At 40.1% G+C, this 15,282-nt stretch overlaps 1 protein-coding gene across 3 annotated transcripts; it reads right to left on the reverse strand.

Moving 5' to 3' along the window:
• Positions 1-1,994: 1,994 nt before the first annotated feature.
• Positions 1,995-8,411, reverse strand: LOC18428935 (uncharacterized). 3 transcript variants are annotated; one of them, XM_020664044.2, is made up of 6 exons: positions 7,734-8,411; positions 6,263-6,427; positions 5,237-5,326; positions 3,405-3,527; positions 3,202-3,274; positions 1,995-2,661 (listed from the first exon to the last, which is right to left on the reverse strand). In XM_020664044.2, exons 1-5 carry the CDS (start codon positions 7,905-7,907, stop codon positions 3,233-3,235), a joined length of 594 nt encoding a protein of 197 aa, XP_020519703.1. In that variant the 5' UTR covers positions 7,908-8,411; the 3' UTR covers positions 1,995-2,661; positions 3,202-3,232. The 3 variants fall into 3 exon arrangements, with proteins under 3 accessions (XP_020519703.1, XP_020519701.1, XP_020519702.1); XM_020664042.2 differs by having other exon boundaries at positions 3,241-3,274; positions 7,734-8,397; XM_020664043.2 differs by lacking the exon at positions 3,202-3,274 and having other exon boundaries at positions 7,734-8,397.
• Positions 8,412-15,282: the final 6,871 nt, after the last annotated feature.

A 15,282-nucleotide genomic window follows, 5' to 3' on the forward strand; every position in this document is an offset into this window, starting at 1 on the left:
AAATCATTATTTTTATTTTTTCAAATTTATTTATTTATTTTATATCCATAATCTCCATGTTAGAGATTACATGTCTCTAAAACTTAGGTCTGAAAATCCATCTCAAAAATAAAATTTTAAGAGTGACTCATTTCTACATAGACTCATAGTCATAGAAACCGTATCTCAAAAAAATAAAAAAAAAAGGCTAAATCGAGACGAACCGATTGACACTTGCCTTAAATATGAAAATGACTTAAATATCCTCGCTACTTTTTTTAAGTAAGACCATGATGCCCTATATCCGACCCTGCGTGTCACTTTTGCCGTTCCATTTAAAAACATGCACCTCAAAGATCCTTTATAAGAGTATTCCAATTTTGAAGAACCTTCCAATTTATCATTTAAATCTTTATGAATAAAAAGATTATTTTTAAAATTTTAAAAATAATATATTTTATAATAAGTTATTTAGATCTTTTATTTTTTAGATTTACAAATATTTATAGATATGCTTGATTTGTACTATTTTTAAATTTTAAACTTATAATTAAAATAAAAATAGACTTTCAAACCGTTTTCAACACTAAAACTACATCTCCAAGTAAATTTTAGATGCGGCCCGTTGTACAAACCTCACCCTCTGCAAAAATATTTATTCTGTTGGAGTCCATATACTATGCTCCTGTTCCCACAGGAGCATAGAAACATCTTAGCCGAATGACCCACTTGGGAGGATGTTCTCAATATGTAACTTTGGGACCCACTCAACAATCCATGATTACTTTCAATAGAAAATTTTGTAATTTTAAATTTTTTAACACTTATATCTCACCTTCTTTACCTTCTTAAAATTGGATGGTCTCTAACATATTTTGAAGCATTATTTTTTTCAAGGACATAGAGGGTGAATATGCTACATCCTAAATTTTGAGGTCCTGAAATTGATCTTAGACTAGATTTTACCTAAAGAAGTAAATAGATAGTATATTCATACAGAAATATAATATCTTTCGACTTTCCCAAAATTACTATATTTGGGCCCAATGTTCCCCTTTTTTTTCGTAATAGAATGGCCTGTTTGATAACCAACTCTTGCCCTTTTTTTTCTTATTAGAATGGCCTGTTTGATAACTAAGTTCATGATTTGTAAATTGAAAGTTTCTAAAGAACTATACTAATTCCTGAAAAAATTCAAGGTTTCTGTGTTTGATAACATCTCTGGGAAGTTGAAAAATTCCTAATTTCTGCGTTTGATAACCTCATGGGAACTTAAGAAGTTTCCAATTTCTGTGTTTGATAACCTCGACTCTGTGTTTGTTGAAAAGTTCCTGATTTATGTGTTTGATAACCTCATGAGAAGAAGTTTGATAACCTCCTTTCTGTGTTTGATTTGATAACCTCCTAAGAAGTTAAAGAAAAGCAGGACATATGTATTAGATTATATCTAAATAATAAACAAAATGTAAATGTTAAAATTAAGACCTAGCTATTTATTTATTTTTTATTAATTTGTATACTATTATTTTTTAGAATACAATATCAATTGAAAGTAAAATACATTGGATTGAGAAAAAAAGAGTTATCAGAGAGTTTAATTGATGAGTGAGAGAAGTGTCCTAGAGAGAGATACATTTGTACACCAATTGATGCAAATGTTTCACAATAAACTACATTACACCTCAAAATTAGAGCAGTCTATAGACAATGTCAAGCACAACCTCAATTTAATTAACTTTGAACAATAACCTGTAATAGTTTAAACATACATAATTAAAAATGCAAGAACTAAAACATCAGTTTGATTCAAACACACATGCACAATGCAAGCAGTAAAAAATCAGCTCATTCAACAATAAACCGTAATAACTTGAACACTACTTACATTCACCATTGATGTATCCGTATCCCAGCCTAAAAAATATACGTCACTCACAATTCAAAAATATATGTCATGCACAAGTCATGCACACAACATTTGTGTGCTCTCTCACTCTCTTGCTAAGATTATAATGGCACACAATATTTATATGTTACCTGTTAAGACATTCGTGATGCGTGTAAAGGAACATTCGCAATTCATACATCCATAAAGAAAACCATGTACAAAACCAGCCCATTCAACAATGATATGGGACTCAACATTCGACGAGGACTCGAAAATTTGTGGCCACAAAATAAAGTCTATATGAAATGTAGAACATGATTTTAATTACAAGTGCTAGCGACTTAGGTAGGCCTCCCACAACTGCGTCGCCATGGCATCTCGCAGACTGACACCAACATCATGATCGTGCCCCTGAGTCAATTGTAAAAACCCATCATCTCTGTCAATTACAAGTTGACTCTCAACCCTCCGTCAAAAACGCAGCTCTTTTTGCTATCGGTTCCCCATGGCATTATGACGTAGTTGTGCAATATTGCACATTCAATAACTACATAAACCTGTGTTCGTAAAGGATACTGCATTTGATTCCTGAGTACAGAAAATTTGGCCTTCCAAAGTCCAAATGTCCTCTCCACCACATTTCTAAGCGTGGAATGACGCTTGTTGAATAACTCCTAGTGTTTCCTGAAGAGCTCCTAGGCCTGAAGTAATTCGTTTAGATGGTAACGGACTCTTCGATATGGTCTTATGAAACCACGCATAGTAGAATACCCAACGTACAAGGTAATATTTTCCTGTACCATATTTGTGCAATGAGTATATTGTAAGGCCAAATATTACACTACGAAATATTGTACAAACCGAAGTAACAAAATATAAGAAGGAACGGAGTTACCCTCAGGAACAAGGGTTCCAATCTATCCCATCTAATTACTGCCGTTAGGTGCATTTGAATGGGTTGAGCAAGTGGGCTACTCGCATCTTTTTCCTATATATATATATATATATATATATATATATATATATATATATATATATATATATATATATATATATATATATATAACCACTTTTTACAACTAAAAGTGGGACCAATAAGGAGCGAGAAGCCAGCAATATTGGGTTTGGTGAATGGTTCAGATTCCATGTTTTGAAAGCCCTAAGATATACTCAGTTGTCCTTTTAAATATTAATATCAAATAGGTTTGCAAATTAATAGAATAAGTCAGTGATTAGGGCTCAAAACGATACCACAGCATTAAATGAAACAAAGACATTGTATCATATTTCAAGCCACTATTTTCTACATGTTCATGTTACAAGCCTGGTCATACCTTCCAAATTCAATGTGTTCGACTAATTCTATTACTGACCGTTAGCTTGCAAATGACCATTTAAAGGTTCACCCTGTCAAAATCGAATGCAAAAGTAAACTGCTGCTAAACTGATCAAAAGAATATGTAAATAGCTTGTTCAATTAAAAAAAAAAAAAAAAGGCATATGCACAATAAAATGTGGATAATGAAGATCAACTTACTATACTTGATAATTGCTCCCTTATATGGTACATGGACTTCAACATGGTATCAAGGGTATCTTTTGCTAATTGGAACTTGACCTCTCTTTCACTTGACGGGTACTGTCGTGTATCATCTTGAAGCTGCACAATGTTAGGTTGCACAAACTGAATCACATAACAGATAAAGGAACTTCTAAAACCAGGATCACATACTATAAATTCAATGCCGTTTATACAAACCATAGTCCATTGTGTCATCACTATTCAGTAAAAAGAGGGGCAGTGATAGAATAAGACAAATCAGAACAAGAAATGATGCCAATGGTGGTTCCCAGTCTCTCTTCATCAGTCATTTTATTTTGATAATCATGATCCAAAGACAACTGTTTCTCCATCCTCAATTGGATTACACTATAATCATTATAGTAAAGTTTATATATCCAATTACTGTAATTATATATCCCCATAACAATAGGGAATCATATGTCAAAGACACAACAAGTCACTTAGGTATGACTTTCCCCAGAAGACTGCATCATTTCCAAAAACTGAATTAGCACCAGAATCACATGGCACATTGGCACTAAATTCACTTCTTTATTGTGAACATATGTGAACTTTTTTTGTTTGCTAACTGCGTTTCAATAATCAGAATTGATTTAAGAATGAGTACGATTTTTCTTGTTTATATAAATGAGTCCATTAGCATAAGATTAGAGTAAGTGATAATACGAGGTCACTGCCAACAATGCATTTCGTACCCCATTTCTGGCCAGGCAATAACTTCTTCATTAGTCCCGTTCCATACATGTCTGAATTACACCTCATTGCTCCTGATCCAGTGACAGTCCCATGTTCTTCAAAAACATAATGCAATTGCCAATGCAGGACTCCATCTCGCTAGCCCACGCAATCACATTTACTAGATTCGGCTTGACTATTTGATTCGATTTTTTGTCCAAAACTCCAAAACCATAGACCTTTGCCTCATTCGACCGATATATATGAGGAGGCTCAGAATAAGTGAATCAAATCTTCCCTGATGGTCCCTTGGGAGTCCACCCACCCTCCCAAAACCTGGATTTGCCCTGGAGGTCTCATCAAAGTTCAGCTTCATTATACCGTCAAAGCGAAGGACTCCACTTCATTGATTTTCTATTTGTTGATTTGTCTTGTCCAAGCAATTTCCTCACCTTCTCCTTCATTTGTTCAATCATTTTACTTTTGTTCATTAAATACTTTTTGTTGCTTTTCACCCACAGGAGCCACAGGACTGCCAAAATGCTTAGACTTCACATAATGACGCCTAACTTGCGCATCGAAGCAGTGTGGGAGTGACTTACAGTTTCAGAGTTATTGCACATTAAACAGATATGCGTGATGGGCATGCCTGTCTTCAATAGGTAATCAACTATACTGTTTAGTTGCACTGATGCTGAATGAAGGCATAACTTCTTGTTGACTCAGTTTGGGAATAAACATATCCAGCACAACAAGAAGTGTATGTCATCCTTCTTTCCTTTAAAATTTTACAAGTTTTAGGGTTTAGCGTGTAAACACATGCACATACAGGCACACACACACAGAGACACACACGAACGTGCACACACACAGAGGCCCCACACACACATCATGTACATGGGTGTAAATAGCAATCCCCAAAATAAAACATCAAAATATTTATGAACATCAGCGGTTACCATTTTTCTAACAAGTATTTATTATTTTTGAATGGTAACAGTAGCAGTTACCATTAACATCCATCAAACACCAAAAGGAACAACCCTACCTGGGACATAAGAACGGAAGAAACCTTAAAATAGTCACGGTGTTGATCAGATGAAGCATACCTTCAGACTAATAACAGCGACGTGATCTGTAGTTGCTGCATTTGGAGTTGCCATATTCCAAGTCATTGCTTTCAAGCGAGGCAAGGAAACCTAGACATTGATACAGTGTTCCATAGACATATATAGCTATCAAAGTCAGAATAAATTTCTTGACACAAGCCTTTCTAATTGGCAGCACACATAGTGGTTAACCAATATCTAGTCAGTAGAAGAAAATGCTTGCAAAGAGTTTTCAAACAAACTACAGTAATGTGCTTCTTGACATATAATAAAAAGTATAACCATATGAAAAATAAATAGAGGAAGGCTAAGGTCGCAAAAACAAGTCTATACATCTAACCACAAGAGTAACAGTTAAGTGATGGCTTTGTAAATTTCCAGCCTAACTGATAAGTTTTAATAAAATGCCCATAACAGCAAATTCAAGTAGCATTTTTATCCAATCCACATCTTGAACTTCTTGTACCCCTGAGGACCAAAAAGCCCCAAAATCAATTCGTACAATTTCCAAATGAAATCACCTGCATTCTTCACAAGACCCTAATCTTTACCACATTCATTCTTACAGGCGGTCAAAAAAAACAAAAAAAAATCTTCAAGCTAACCAAAACAATGAACAAGTTATCTAGTATAATCATTCTACTTCAGAGTAACCATTGTGTGTCTTATTCTAGAACTCAATTTTTTAAGTTCATATTTATTTTAACACTTTGTACTGTCTAATGTGTGTGTCAGGTGCTACAAGTAGTAGTACCAAATGGCTGACCACACTATACATTCAGTGAAAGCTAAAATTTAATTTGACACTTGAGGGCCAAATAATTGGTTTAGCAATTTCAAAGATCAGCCAGTCTGTTTTCTCATACAATTGACATAGCAATCTGGATCAGCTATAATGCCATAAAATCAACATTCTACTTATATAGAAGCACTGGTGGAAAGCACCAAACGGGTTCAAATTAACCTCAGAAGAGTGAGCAATCTTTACAGTTCAGGCGAAAGACAAAGTAATACAATTTATCTGACCTGGTCTCTGCGTGCATCATCTCTCCACTCCCTTTGGAACTTCTGAAGCAGAAGAGTGAGCAATCTTTGCAGTTCAGGCGAAACCTCAGGAGGAAAAAGCTTATGGATTTCATCTTTGCCGAAATCTTCATACCTACGTATCAATATACGAAGGCATACCAATAGCTGCATAGCACAAAGAAATAAAGTATTTCAGATATTCATATGTTCAATATCCAAGAAGTACAATCTGAAAAAGGGAGGGAAAGCTCATCTTGATAACTCATAGGATGATAGCATAACGATTTATTTCAAAACTGATCCCATGTCCATCAAAAAAATAGCCCCATAGTGCAATTATTTCATCAGTAGAAAAATGAAAGTGTCTCATCATGGCCACCCCCTATCATATCAATACAGAAAGTAGCAAGAATAAAGCTTCACCAGAATTCAGAATTCTCCATGAAGCTCAAGCTACAATCCATCTACAAAGCCATTTCAAATTTGATATACACTATAAAGTTCTCCAACATGAAAGCAAAGCCAATGCATTGTCCACGTCTCAACTTTTAGTTAAGCGACTCAATGCCAACAAAACCAAAAGTGAAAGAAGACTCAGTGCCAACCATTGTTCGCAAAATCGCCTGATCTAACCGCTAACCGCCCTGTTAGATCGGAACCGGCCAGTTCCGGCTTTGGGCGGTTAGGGTGATCAACCGGTATTTAAAAAAAAACAAAATAAAAAAATGTATATAAATTCTCAAAAATAAGGAATTTGATTTGTTATGATTTTTAAATATTCTATACATTATGGTAAAGATTAAAATTTCTTTTGGTCATTAATACTGACTTTTATATTTTCTCATCTTTTTTATAAAATTTTAAAGATTGCCATTGGAAAATATAAAATGGGTTAAAATCCATTTTTTTCATTAATTTTCAACTTCATTTGAATGTGTTTTGTTTTTAATCATTCTTTATACACTTTTCATATTTTGGTAGATTGTTTTGTATTTCTTTTATTTTTTTCAAAACTTTTTTGACCGCCCGGGACTTGCCCGGTTAGAGCGGTCGAATTGGCCGGTTTACTGGTTAGGCCGGTTAAACCGCTTCCAAGCCCATGTTCGGTTAACCGTTCCGGTTCGATTGAAGTAAAGGAAGATAAAAGAAATGACAGTTATTAGTTATTATTAAATAGGGAAGACCCTGGACACTGTAGCACCAGTTCATATGCATTCTCCAAGGCACCATACCTCTTCACCTAGATGATATCCAACATTTGAAGAAGAGGAGAATGCATGATTTGAGTTTGAACTTTCACCATCGCACCACAACTTTAATGGAATATAAAGGGTAAGCAAAGAAATCTAGGAAAAGAAAAACTATTGCAATAAAATTTTGAAAGTCAATGAAAGAAGAAAGGCTCAAACACAGACAGAAATAACAGTCATGACAAAATTAAGATGAGAGAGAGAGAGAGAAAGATATTTACGGGGTTGAGGTCAGAGTCGCTGGGGAGTTGGAGCACATCACGGATGAAGGCCCTGTCAGTTGGGTCAAGGCCAGTCTTGCGAGTTCGCCAGAGTGTCTGGAGTATATACTCCACTGATTCTTTGGAGTTGGATCTCACCAGCAAAGGCAGGTGTCCCCATAGTGAATGATCCATTCTCTATCTATCTCTATCTCTTCACATGCTATAATAGGCTGTCATTTCTCTTTGCTTACTTCTGCAGACTGAAAAAAAAATGGCGTTCAAATCTTAAGTGGGGGGTGCGTAGTAGGGGTTTGCATTCAAGATTTTATTTTGATTTTTTGCACAAGGCGTTCTTCAAAATCAGACATTTCCTTTAAAAAAGGAAGTTGAATTCACAAAAATGGATCCATAAAAGGCAATTAAATTCCAGTGATGTGATCTTCAGTCTTCTGTAGGTTTTGCCATCTAAATTTTATTTTGATTTTTGAAAATGAGGATGGGTGGTATCTTTCAAAGAAAAAATTGAGAATGGGCATTCAACATCACACATTTCCTGTTGAAAAAAACTTGATGACAAAAATGAGCAGGCCAAAGGCCAATAAACAGAAAAATATATATTTGGAACCAAAGAACTAGAATACCTAAAATACGGAGAGAGAGAGAGAGAGAGAGAGAGAGAGAGAGAGAGAGCATTCAAAAAACTGTAATAGTTTAAACGAATGGTTTAAAAAACGGATCGATGACCCGGATCGGGTACTTCAAAAATCGATCCGGATCTACGAATCGACGATCCGGATCGAGAATCGGTTGAATCGGTCGGATTAAAGCTTTAAAAAAATTCGAAAAAATTATTAAATTTCATTATAAATATTATTTTTTAGGAATCCAATAAAAAATGAAAGTACTACCTTATTAACTTTCATTTTTTTCATCAATTTGTGAATATTGAGATGCTCTTTCCCTGTATAAATTTATTTTAACTATTAAATTTACATCACATAAAAGAAAAATAATAGAATTATCATAGATAAAATATACAATTATATATGGACTATTATAAAGAGTAGACTAATCAATGAAAGAATGGCAATTAAAATCTCGTTTTGGCGAAAAACCCTAACCCGCTAAAAAAACCCAAACTATTACAGCCTAAATAACTATAATCCAAAATTATTACAACCTCACTAATTATAATATTATATACTGAAATTATAATTATTAGTTTATATTTTATAATTATTTTATTAGACAAATAATAACAAATTAAAAATATTTAATAATATTATCTAATTTAAAATGTATTATTGACAACTGTAAGAAAAATAGTACATTACATGATTTATAATGTAAAAATTCATAAATAAAATAAAAGATTTGGTTATCAATGTAAAAATTAATAAAATGCGTACAAATTTTGGAAATAACACTTCAATTTTTCAAAAATTTATTTTTTTAGGTTTCTATAATAAATTTAGTAAAAGAGATTGTTAGTAGAAAGATGGAGATTTCAAATAGAATAAACTTTTCATTCTTATTTTTTATATACCTTTCATATTATTTACAAAAATAATTATACCACTATATACAACAAAAATTAACGGTTATATAAAAAAATAATTTTTTTTATTTTTTTATGTTTTTTATATTATTTACAAAAATATTTATATTTATACCAACCACTATATACACAACAAAAATATTTATATTTATACCAACCACTATATATATAACAAAAATGCAACACATGCCCAAGGGGATTCGAAAACAACAAAAATATTTATACCAACCACTATATACACAACAAAAATGCAACACATGCCCAAAAGGATTCAAATGCAAGGTGCCCAAGGGGATCCAAGGGAATTCGACCTTGAGACCTCAAGTAAAAAATTCAAAGTCATAACCATCAAGCCATCTAATTACATGTGATTATAAATTGCTGATTAATAGACTATATTTACATTTTGTTTTCATTTAATGATGCTTGGGAATTATCCCACATCGAAAGATGGCTATTCAAATTTGTCATATAAATACCTATGCAATATGAATTATAAAATGTATATAAAAATATTAGGGCAACCTCGCATGTGCGTTTGGATACACGTGTGCGTGTATGAGTGTGCGTGGGGTACGCTCGCATGTGTGCTCGAATACACGTGTGTGCGTGGGGCACGCTCGTATGTGCGCTCGGACGCACGTGTGCACGTGTGAGTGTGCTCCAAACACGTGTGCGCGTGTGAGTGTGTGTGGGGCACGCTTGTATGTGTGCTCTGACACACGTATGCACGTGTGAGTGTGCTCCAAACACGTGTGCGCGTGTGAGTGTGTGTGGGGTACACTCGCATGTACGCTCGGCAGATACACGTGTGCATGGGGCACCCTTGCATGTGCGCTCGGACACACGTGTGCATGTGTGAGTGTGCGTGGGGCACGCTCGCACGTGTGTGTCATGTGTTGCGTGTGTGAACCGGGCTGAACCGGATGGGAACCGACGGTTCCACTCTAGAACCGGGCTGAATGAATGTACGTGGGGTACGCTCGCATGTGTGCTCGAATACACGTGTGTGCGTGGGGCACACTCGTATGTACGCTCGGACACACATGTGCACGTGTGAGTGTGCTCCAAACACGTGTGCGCATGTGAGTGTGCGCGTGTGAGTGTGTGTGGGGCACGCTTGTATGTGTGCTCTGACACACGTATGCACGTGTGAGTGTGCTCCAAACACGTGTGTGGGGTACACTCGCATGTACGCTCGGCAGATACACGTGTGCATGGGGCACCCTTGCATGTGCGCTCGGACACACGTGTGCATGTGTGAGTGTGCGTGGGGCACGCTCGCACGTGTGTGTCATGTGTTGCGTGTGTGAACCGGGCTGAACCGGATGGGAACCGACGGTTCCACTCTAGAACCGGGCTGAATGAATGTACGTGGGGTACGCTCGCATGTGTGCTCGAATACACGTGTGTGCGTGGGGCACACTCGTATGTACGCTCGGACACACATGTGCACGTGTGAGTGTGCTCCAAACACGTGTGCGCATGTGAGTGTGCGCGTGTGAGTGTGTGTGGGGCACGCTTGTATGTGTGCTCTGACACACGTATGCACGTGTGAGTGTGCTCCAAACACGTGTGCGCGTGTGAGTGTGTGTGGGGTACACTCGCATGTACGCTCGGCAGATACACGTGTGCATGGGGCACCCTTGCATGTGCGCTCGGACACACGTGTGCATGTGTGAGTGTGCGTGGGGCACGCTCGCACGTGTGTGTCATGTGTTGCGTGTGTGAACCGGGCTGAACCGGATGGGAACCGGCGGTTCCACTCTAGAACCGGGCTGAATGAATGTGCGTGGGGTACGCTCGCATGTGTGCTCGAATACACGTGTGTGCGTGGGGCACACTCGTATGTACGCTCGTATGCACGTGTGAGTGTGCTCCAAACACGTGTGCGCGTGTAAGTGTGTGTGGGGTACACTCGCATGTACGCTCGGCAGATACACGTGTGCATGGGGCACCCTTGCATGTGCGCTCGGACACACGTGTGCATGTGTGAGTGTGCGTGGGGCACGCTCGCACGTGTGTGTCATGTGTTGCGTGTGTGAACCGGGCTGAACCGGATGGGAACCGACGGTTCCACTCTAGAACCGGGCTGAATGAATGTGCGTGGGGTACGCTCGCATGTGTGCTCGAATACACGTGTGTGCGTGGGGCACACTCGTATGTACGCTCGTATGCACGTGTGAGTGTGCTCCAAACACGTGTGCGCGTGTGAGTGTGTGTGGGGTACACTCGCATGTACGCTCGGCAGATACACGTGTGCATGGGGCACCCTTGCATGTGCGCTCGGACACACGTGTGCATGTGTGAGTGTGCGTGGGGCACGCTCGCACGTGTGTGTCATGTGTTGCGTGTGTGAACCGGGCTGAACCGGATGGGAACCGGCGGTTCCACTCTAGAACCGGGCTGAATGAATGTACGTGGGGTACGCTCGCATGTGTGCTCGAATACACGTGTGTGCGTGGGGCACACTCGTATGTACGCTCGGACACACATGTGCACGTGTGAGTGTGCTCCAAACACGTGTGCGCATGTGAGTGTGCGCGTGTGAGTGTGTGTGGGGCACGCTTGTATGTGTGCTCTGACACACGTATGCACGTGTGAGTGTGCTCCAAACACGTGTGCGCGTGTGAGTGTGTGTGGGGTACACTCGCATGTACGCTCGGCAGATACACGTGTGCATGGGGCACCCTTGCATGTGCGCTCGGACACACGTGTGCATGTGTGAGTGTGCGTGGGGCACGCTCGCAGGTGTGTGTCATGTGTTGCGTGTGTGAACCGGGCTGAACCGGATGGGAACCGGCGGTTCCACTCTAGAACCGGGCTGAATGAATGTGCGTGGGGTACGCTCGCATGTGTGCTCGAATACACGTGTGTGCGTGGGGCACACTCGTATGTACGCTCGTATGCACGTGTGAGTGTGCTCCAAACACGTGTGCGCGTGTGAGTGTGTGTGGGGTACACTCGCATGTACGCTCGGCAGATACACGTGTGCATGGGGCACCCTTGCATGTGCTCTCGGACACACGTGTGCATGTGTGAGTGTGCGTGGGGCACGCTCGCACGTGTGTGTCATGTGTTGCGTGTGTGAACCGGGCTGAACCGGATGGGAACCGGCGGTTCCACTCTAGAATCGGGCTGAATGAATGTACGTGGGGTACGCTTGCATGTGTGCTCGAATACACGTGTGTGCGTGGGGCACACTCGTATGTACGCTCGGACACACATGTGCACGTGTGAGTGTGCTCCAAACACGTGTGCGCATGTGAGTGTGCGCGTGTGAGTGTGTGTGGGGCACGCTTGTATGTGTGCTCTGACACACGTATGCACGTGTGAGTGTGCTCCAAACACGTGTGCACGTGTGAGTGTGTGTGGGGTACACTCGCATGTACGCTCGGCAGATACACGTGTGCATGGGGCACCCTTGCATGTGCGCTCGGACACACGTGTGCATGTGTGAGTGTGCGTGGGGCACGCTCGCACGTGTGTGTCATGTGTTGCGTGTGTGAACCGGGCTGAACCGGATGGGAACCGGCGGTTCCACTCTAGAACCGGGCTGAATGAATGTGCGTGGGGTACGCTCGCATGTGTGCTCGAATACACGTGTGTGCGTGGGGCACACTCGTATGTACGCTCGGACACACATGTGCACGTGTGAGTGTGCTCCAAACACGTGTGCGCATGTGAGTGTGTGTGGGGCACACTCGTATGTGCGCTCTGACACACGTGTGCACGTGTGAGTGTGCTCCAAACACGTGTGCCCGTGTGAGTGTGTGTGGGGTACACTCGCATGTGCGCTCGACGGATACACGTGTGCATGGGGCAAGCTCGCATGTGTGCTCGGACACACGTGTGCATGTGTGAGTGTGCGTGGGGCACGCTCGTATGTGCGCTCAGACACACGTGTGCATGTGTGAGTGTGCGTGGGGCACGCTCACACATGTGTGTCATGTGTTACGTGCGTGAACCGGGCTGAACCGGATGGGAACCGGCGGTTCCACTCTAGAACCGGGCTGAATCAGATGGGAACCGGTGGTTCCACTCTAGAACCGGGCTGAACCGGATGGGAACCCGCCGTTCCACTCTAGAACCCGGGCGGTTCTCGGACACACATGTGCACGTGTGAGTGTGCTCCAAACACGTGTGCGCATGTGAGTGTGTGTGGGCCACACTCGTATGTGCGCTCTGACACACGTGTGCACGTGTGAGTGTGCTCCAAACACGTGTGCCCGTGTGAGTGTGTGTGGGGTACACTCGCATGTGCGCTCGACGGATACACGTGTGCATGGGGCACGCTCGTATGTGTGCTCGGACACACGTGTGCATGTGTGAGTGTGCGTGGGGCACGCTCGTATGTGCGCTCAGACACACGTGTGCATGTGTGAGTGTGCGTGGGGCACGCTCACACATGTGTGTCATGTGTTACGTGCGTGAACCGGGCTGAACCGGATGGGAACCGGCGGTTCCACTCTAGAACCGGGCTGAATCGGATGGGAACCGGTGGTTCCACTCTAGAACCGGGCTGAACCGGATGGGAACGCGCCGTTCCACTCTAGAACCCGGGCGGTTCCCGGTTTTCGGTTGAAACCGGGCGAGTCCGGTTCGACTCGCCGTTTTTTAAAAGAAATCAGCCCATTCAACAATAACCTATAATAATTTGGGCACTACTTACCTTCACCACATATGCATCTATATCCCAACCTAAAAAATATATATTATCCACAATTCTAAAATATACGTCATTCACAAGCTATACACACAGCACATAACATTAGTATATTATCTGTTAAGACATTTATGATGCATCTCAAGCAACATTCACAATTCATGCATCCATATATAACCATATATAAAACCAGCTCATTCAACAATAACTTGTAATAATTTAAATAGACACAATTGAAAATGCCCATATCATAGCTGTAATAAGAAAATGGAAATGTTGGTAATTCATGCATTTCTTGTTTGCATAAAAAGATATAAACAAACTCACATCATAGTTGTATATCTTAGAAAAAATATATCAGATTTCATGAACCCATAAGCATTATTCTTAAAAAAGAAAGGTAACAAAATGAGTAAGGTACCTACAACATTCATAATTGGAGCTAAGTAAAACTCAACAAACCCAAAAACAAAAATCACAAAAACAAACGCAAGATGGGAGCGAAGAGAAGAGGAAGAACTAGGGTTCGGGGGTGAAGTTCTGAAACGAGTTCCAATTGTAAGTTCCGACCATACCAATGATTTAAAAATCGGCGAGTCAAACCAGACTCGCCCGATTCAATTCAGGAATCGGCACAGCTCATGTCAGTTTCAGCACAAAACCGGGAAACGCCCGGTTCTATGCGTCACGCGACACGCACCACTCACATGTGTGTACGTCTGACACGAGCGGTACACACTCCCACACATACCACACACTCCCACACATACCACACACACTCCCATAAAGTGCCATATGTGCAACACGCACACGTGTGCACCGGTTCTAACACACCACTCCCACATGTGCCACACGTGCGATACGCACATACATGCGTGCATGTGTACAAATGCCCTAGTGTTTTCACACTTGTGTTTATCTTCCAATTACATAGTTATTTATATAGCATATTTGAATACTCATCATTTGATTTGGGATAATTTTCAAACATCATTAAATGAAAACAAAATGTAAATATATGGTATTAATAGGCAATTTTAAAAGCATATGCTAAGGAGGCATGATGGCTATCACTAATGTTATTTACTTTGACTTTTCAAGTTTGAATCTCCCCCTTGGGCCATATAATAGTTTATCCCTAATTGAGCTAATTTTTGTTCCCCATTGGGCATATAATAAATTAAAGTGTTATTTCCAAAATTTGTACGCATTTTATTATTTTTTACATTGATAACCAAATATTTTATTTTATTTATTAATTTTTACATTATAAATCATGTAATGTACTATTTTTCTTACATTTGTCAATAATACATTTTAAATTAGATAATATTATAAAATAT

This window comes from Amborella trichopoda, chromosome 3 (genome assembly GCF_054954075.1).
Source record: "Amborella trichopoda isolate Santa Cruz 75 chromosome 3, AtrichopodaSantaCruz75HAP2 v2.0, whole genome shotgun sequence".
Lineage (NCBI taxonomy): Eukaryota > Viridiplantae > Streptophyta > Magnoliopsida > Amborellales > Amborellaceae > Amborella > Amborella trichopoda.

Coding starts and splice junctions, on each gene's coding strand:
- LOC18428935 (XM_020664042.2), bottom strand. CDS start 7,907: ATGGATCATTCACTATGGGGACACCTGCCTTTGCTGGTGAGATCCAAC. Junction 6,428..7,733: donor GCGACTCTGACCTCAACCCC/GTAAATATCTTT, acceptor TGTGCTATGCAG/CTATTGGTATGCCTTCGTAT. Junction 3,528..5,236: donor TCGCTGTTATTAGTCTGAAG/GTATGCTTCATC, acceptor AACATTGTGCAG/CTTCAAGATGATACACGACA.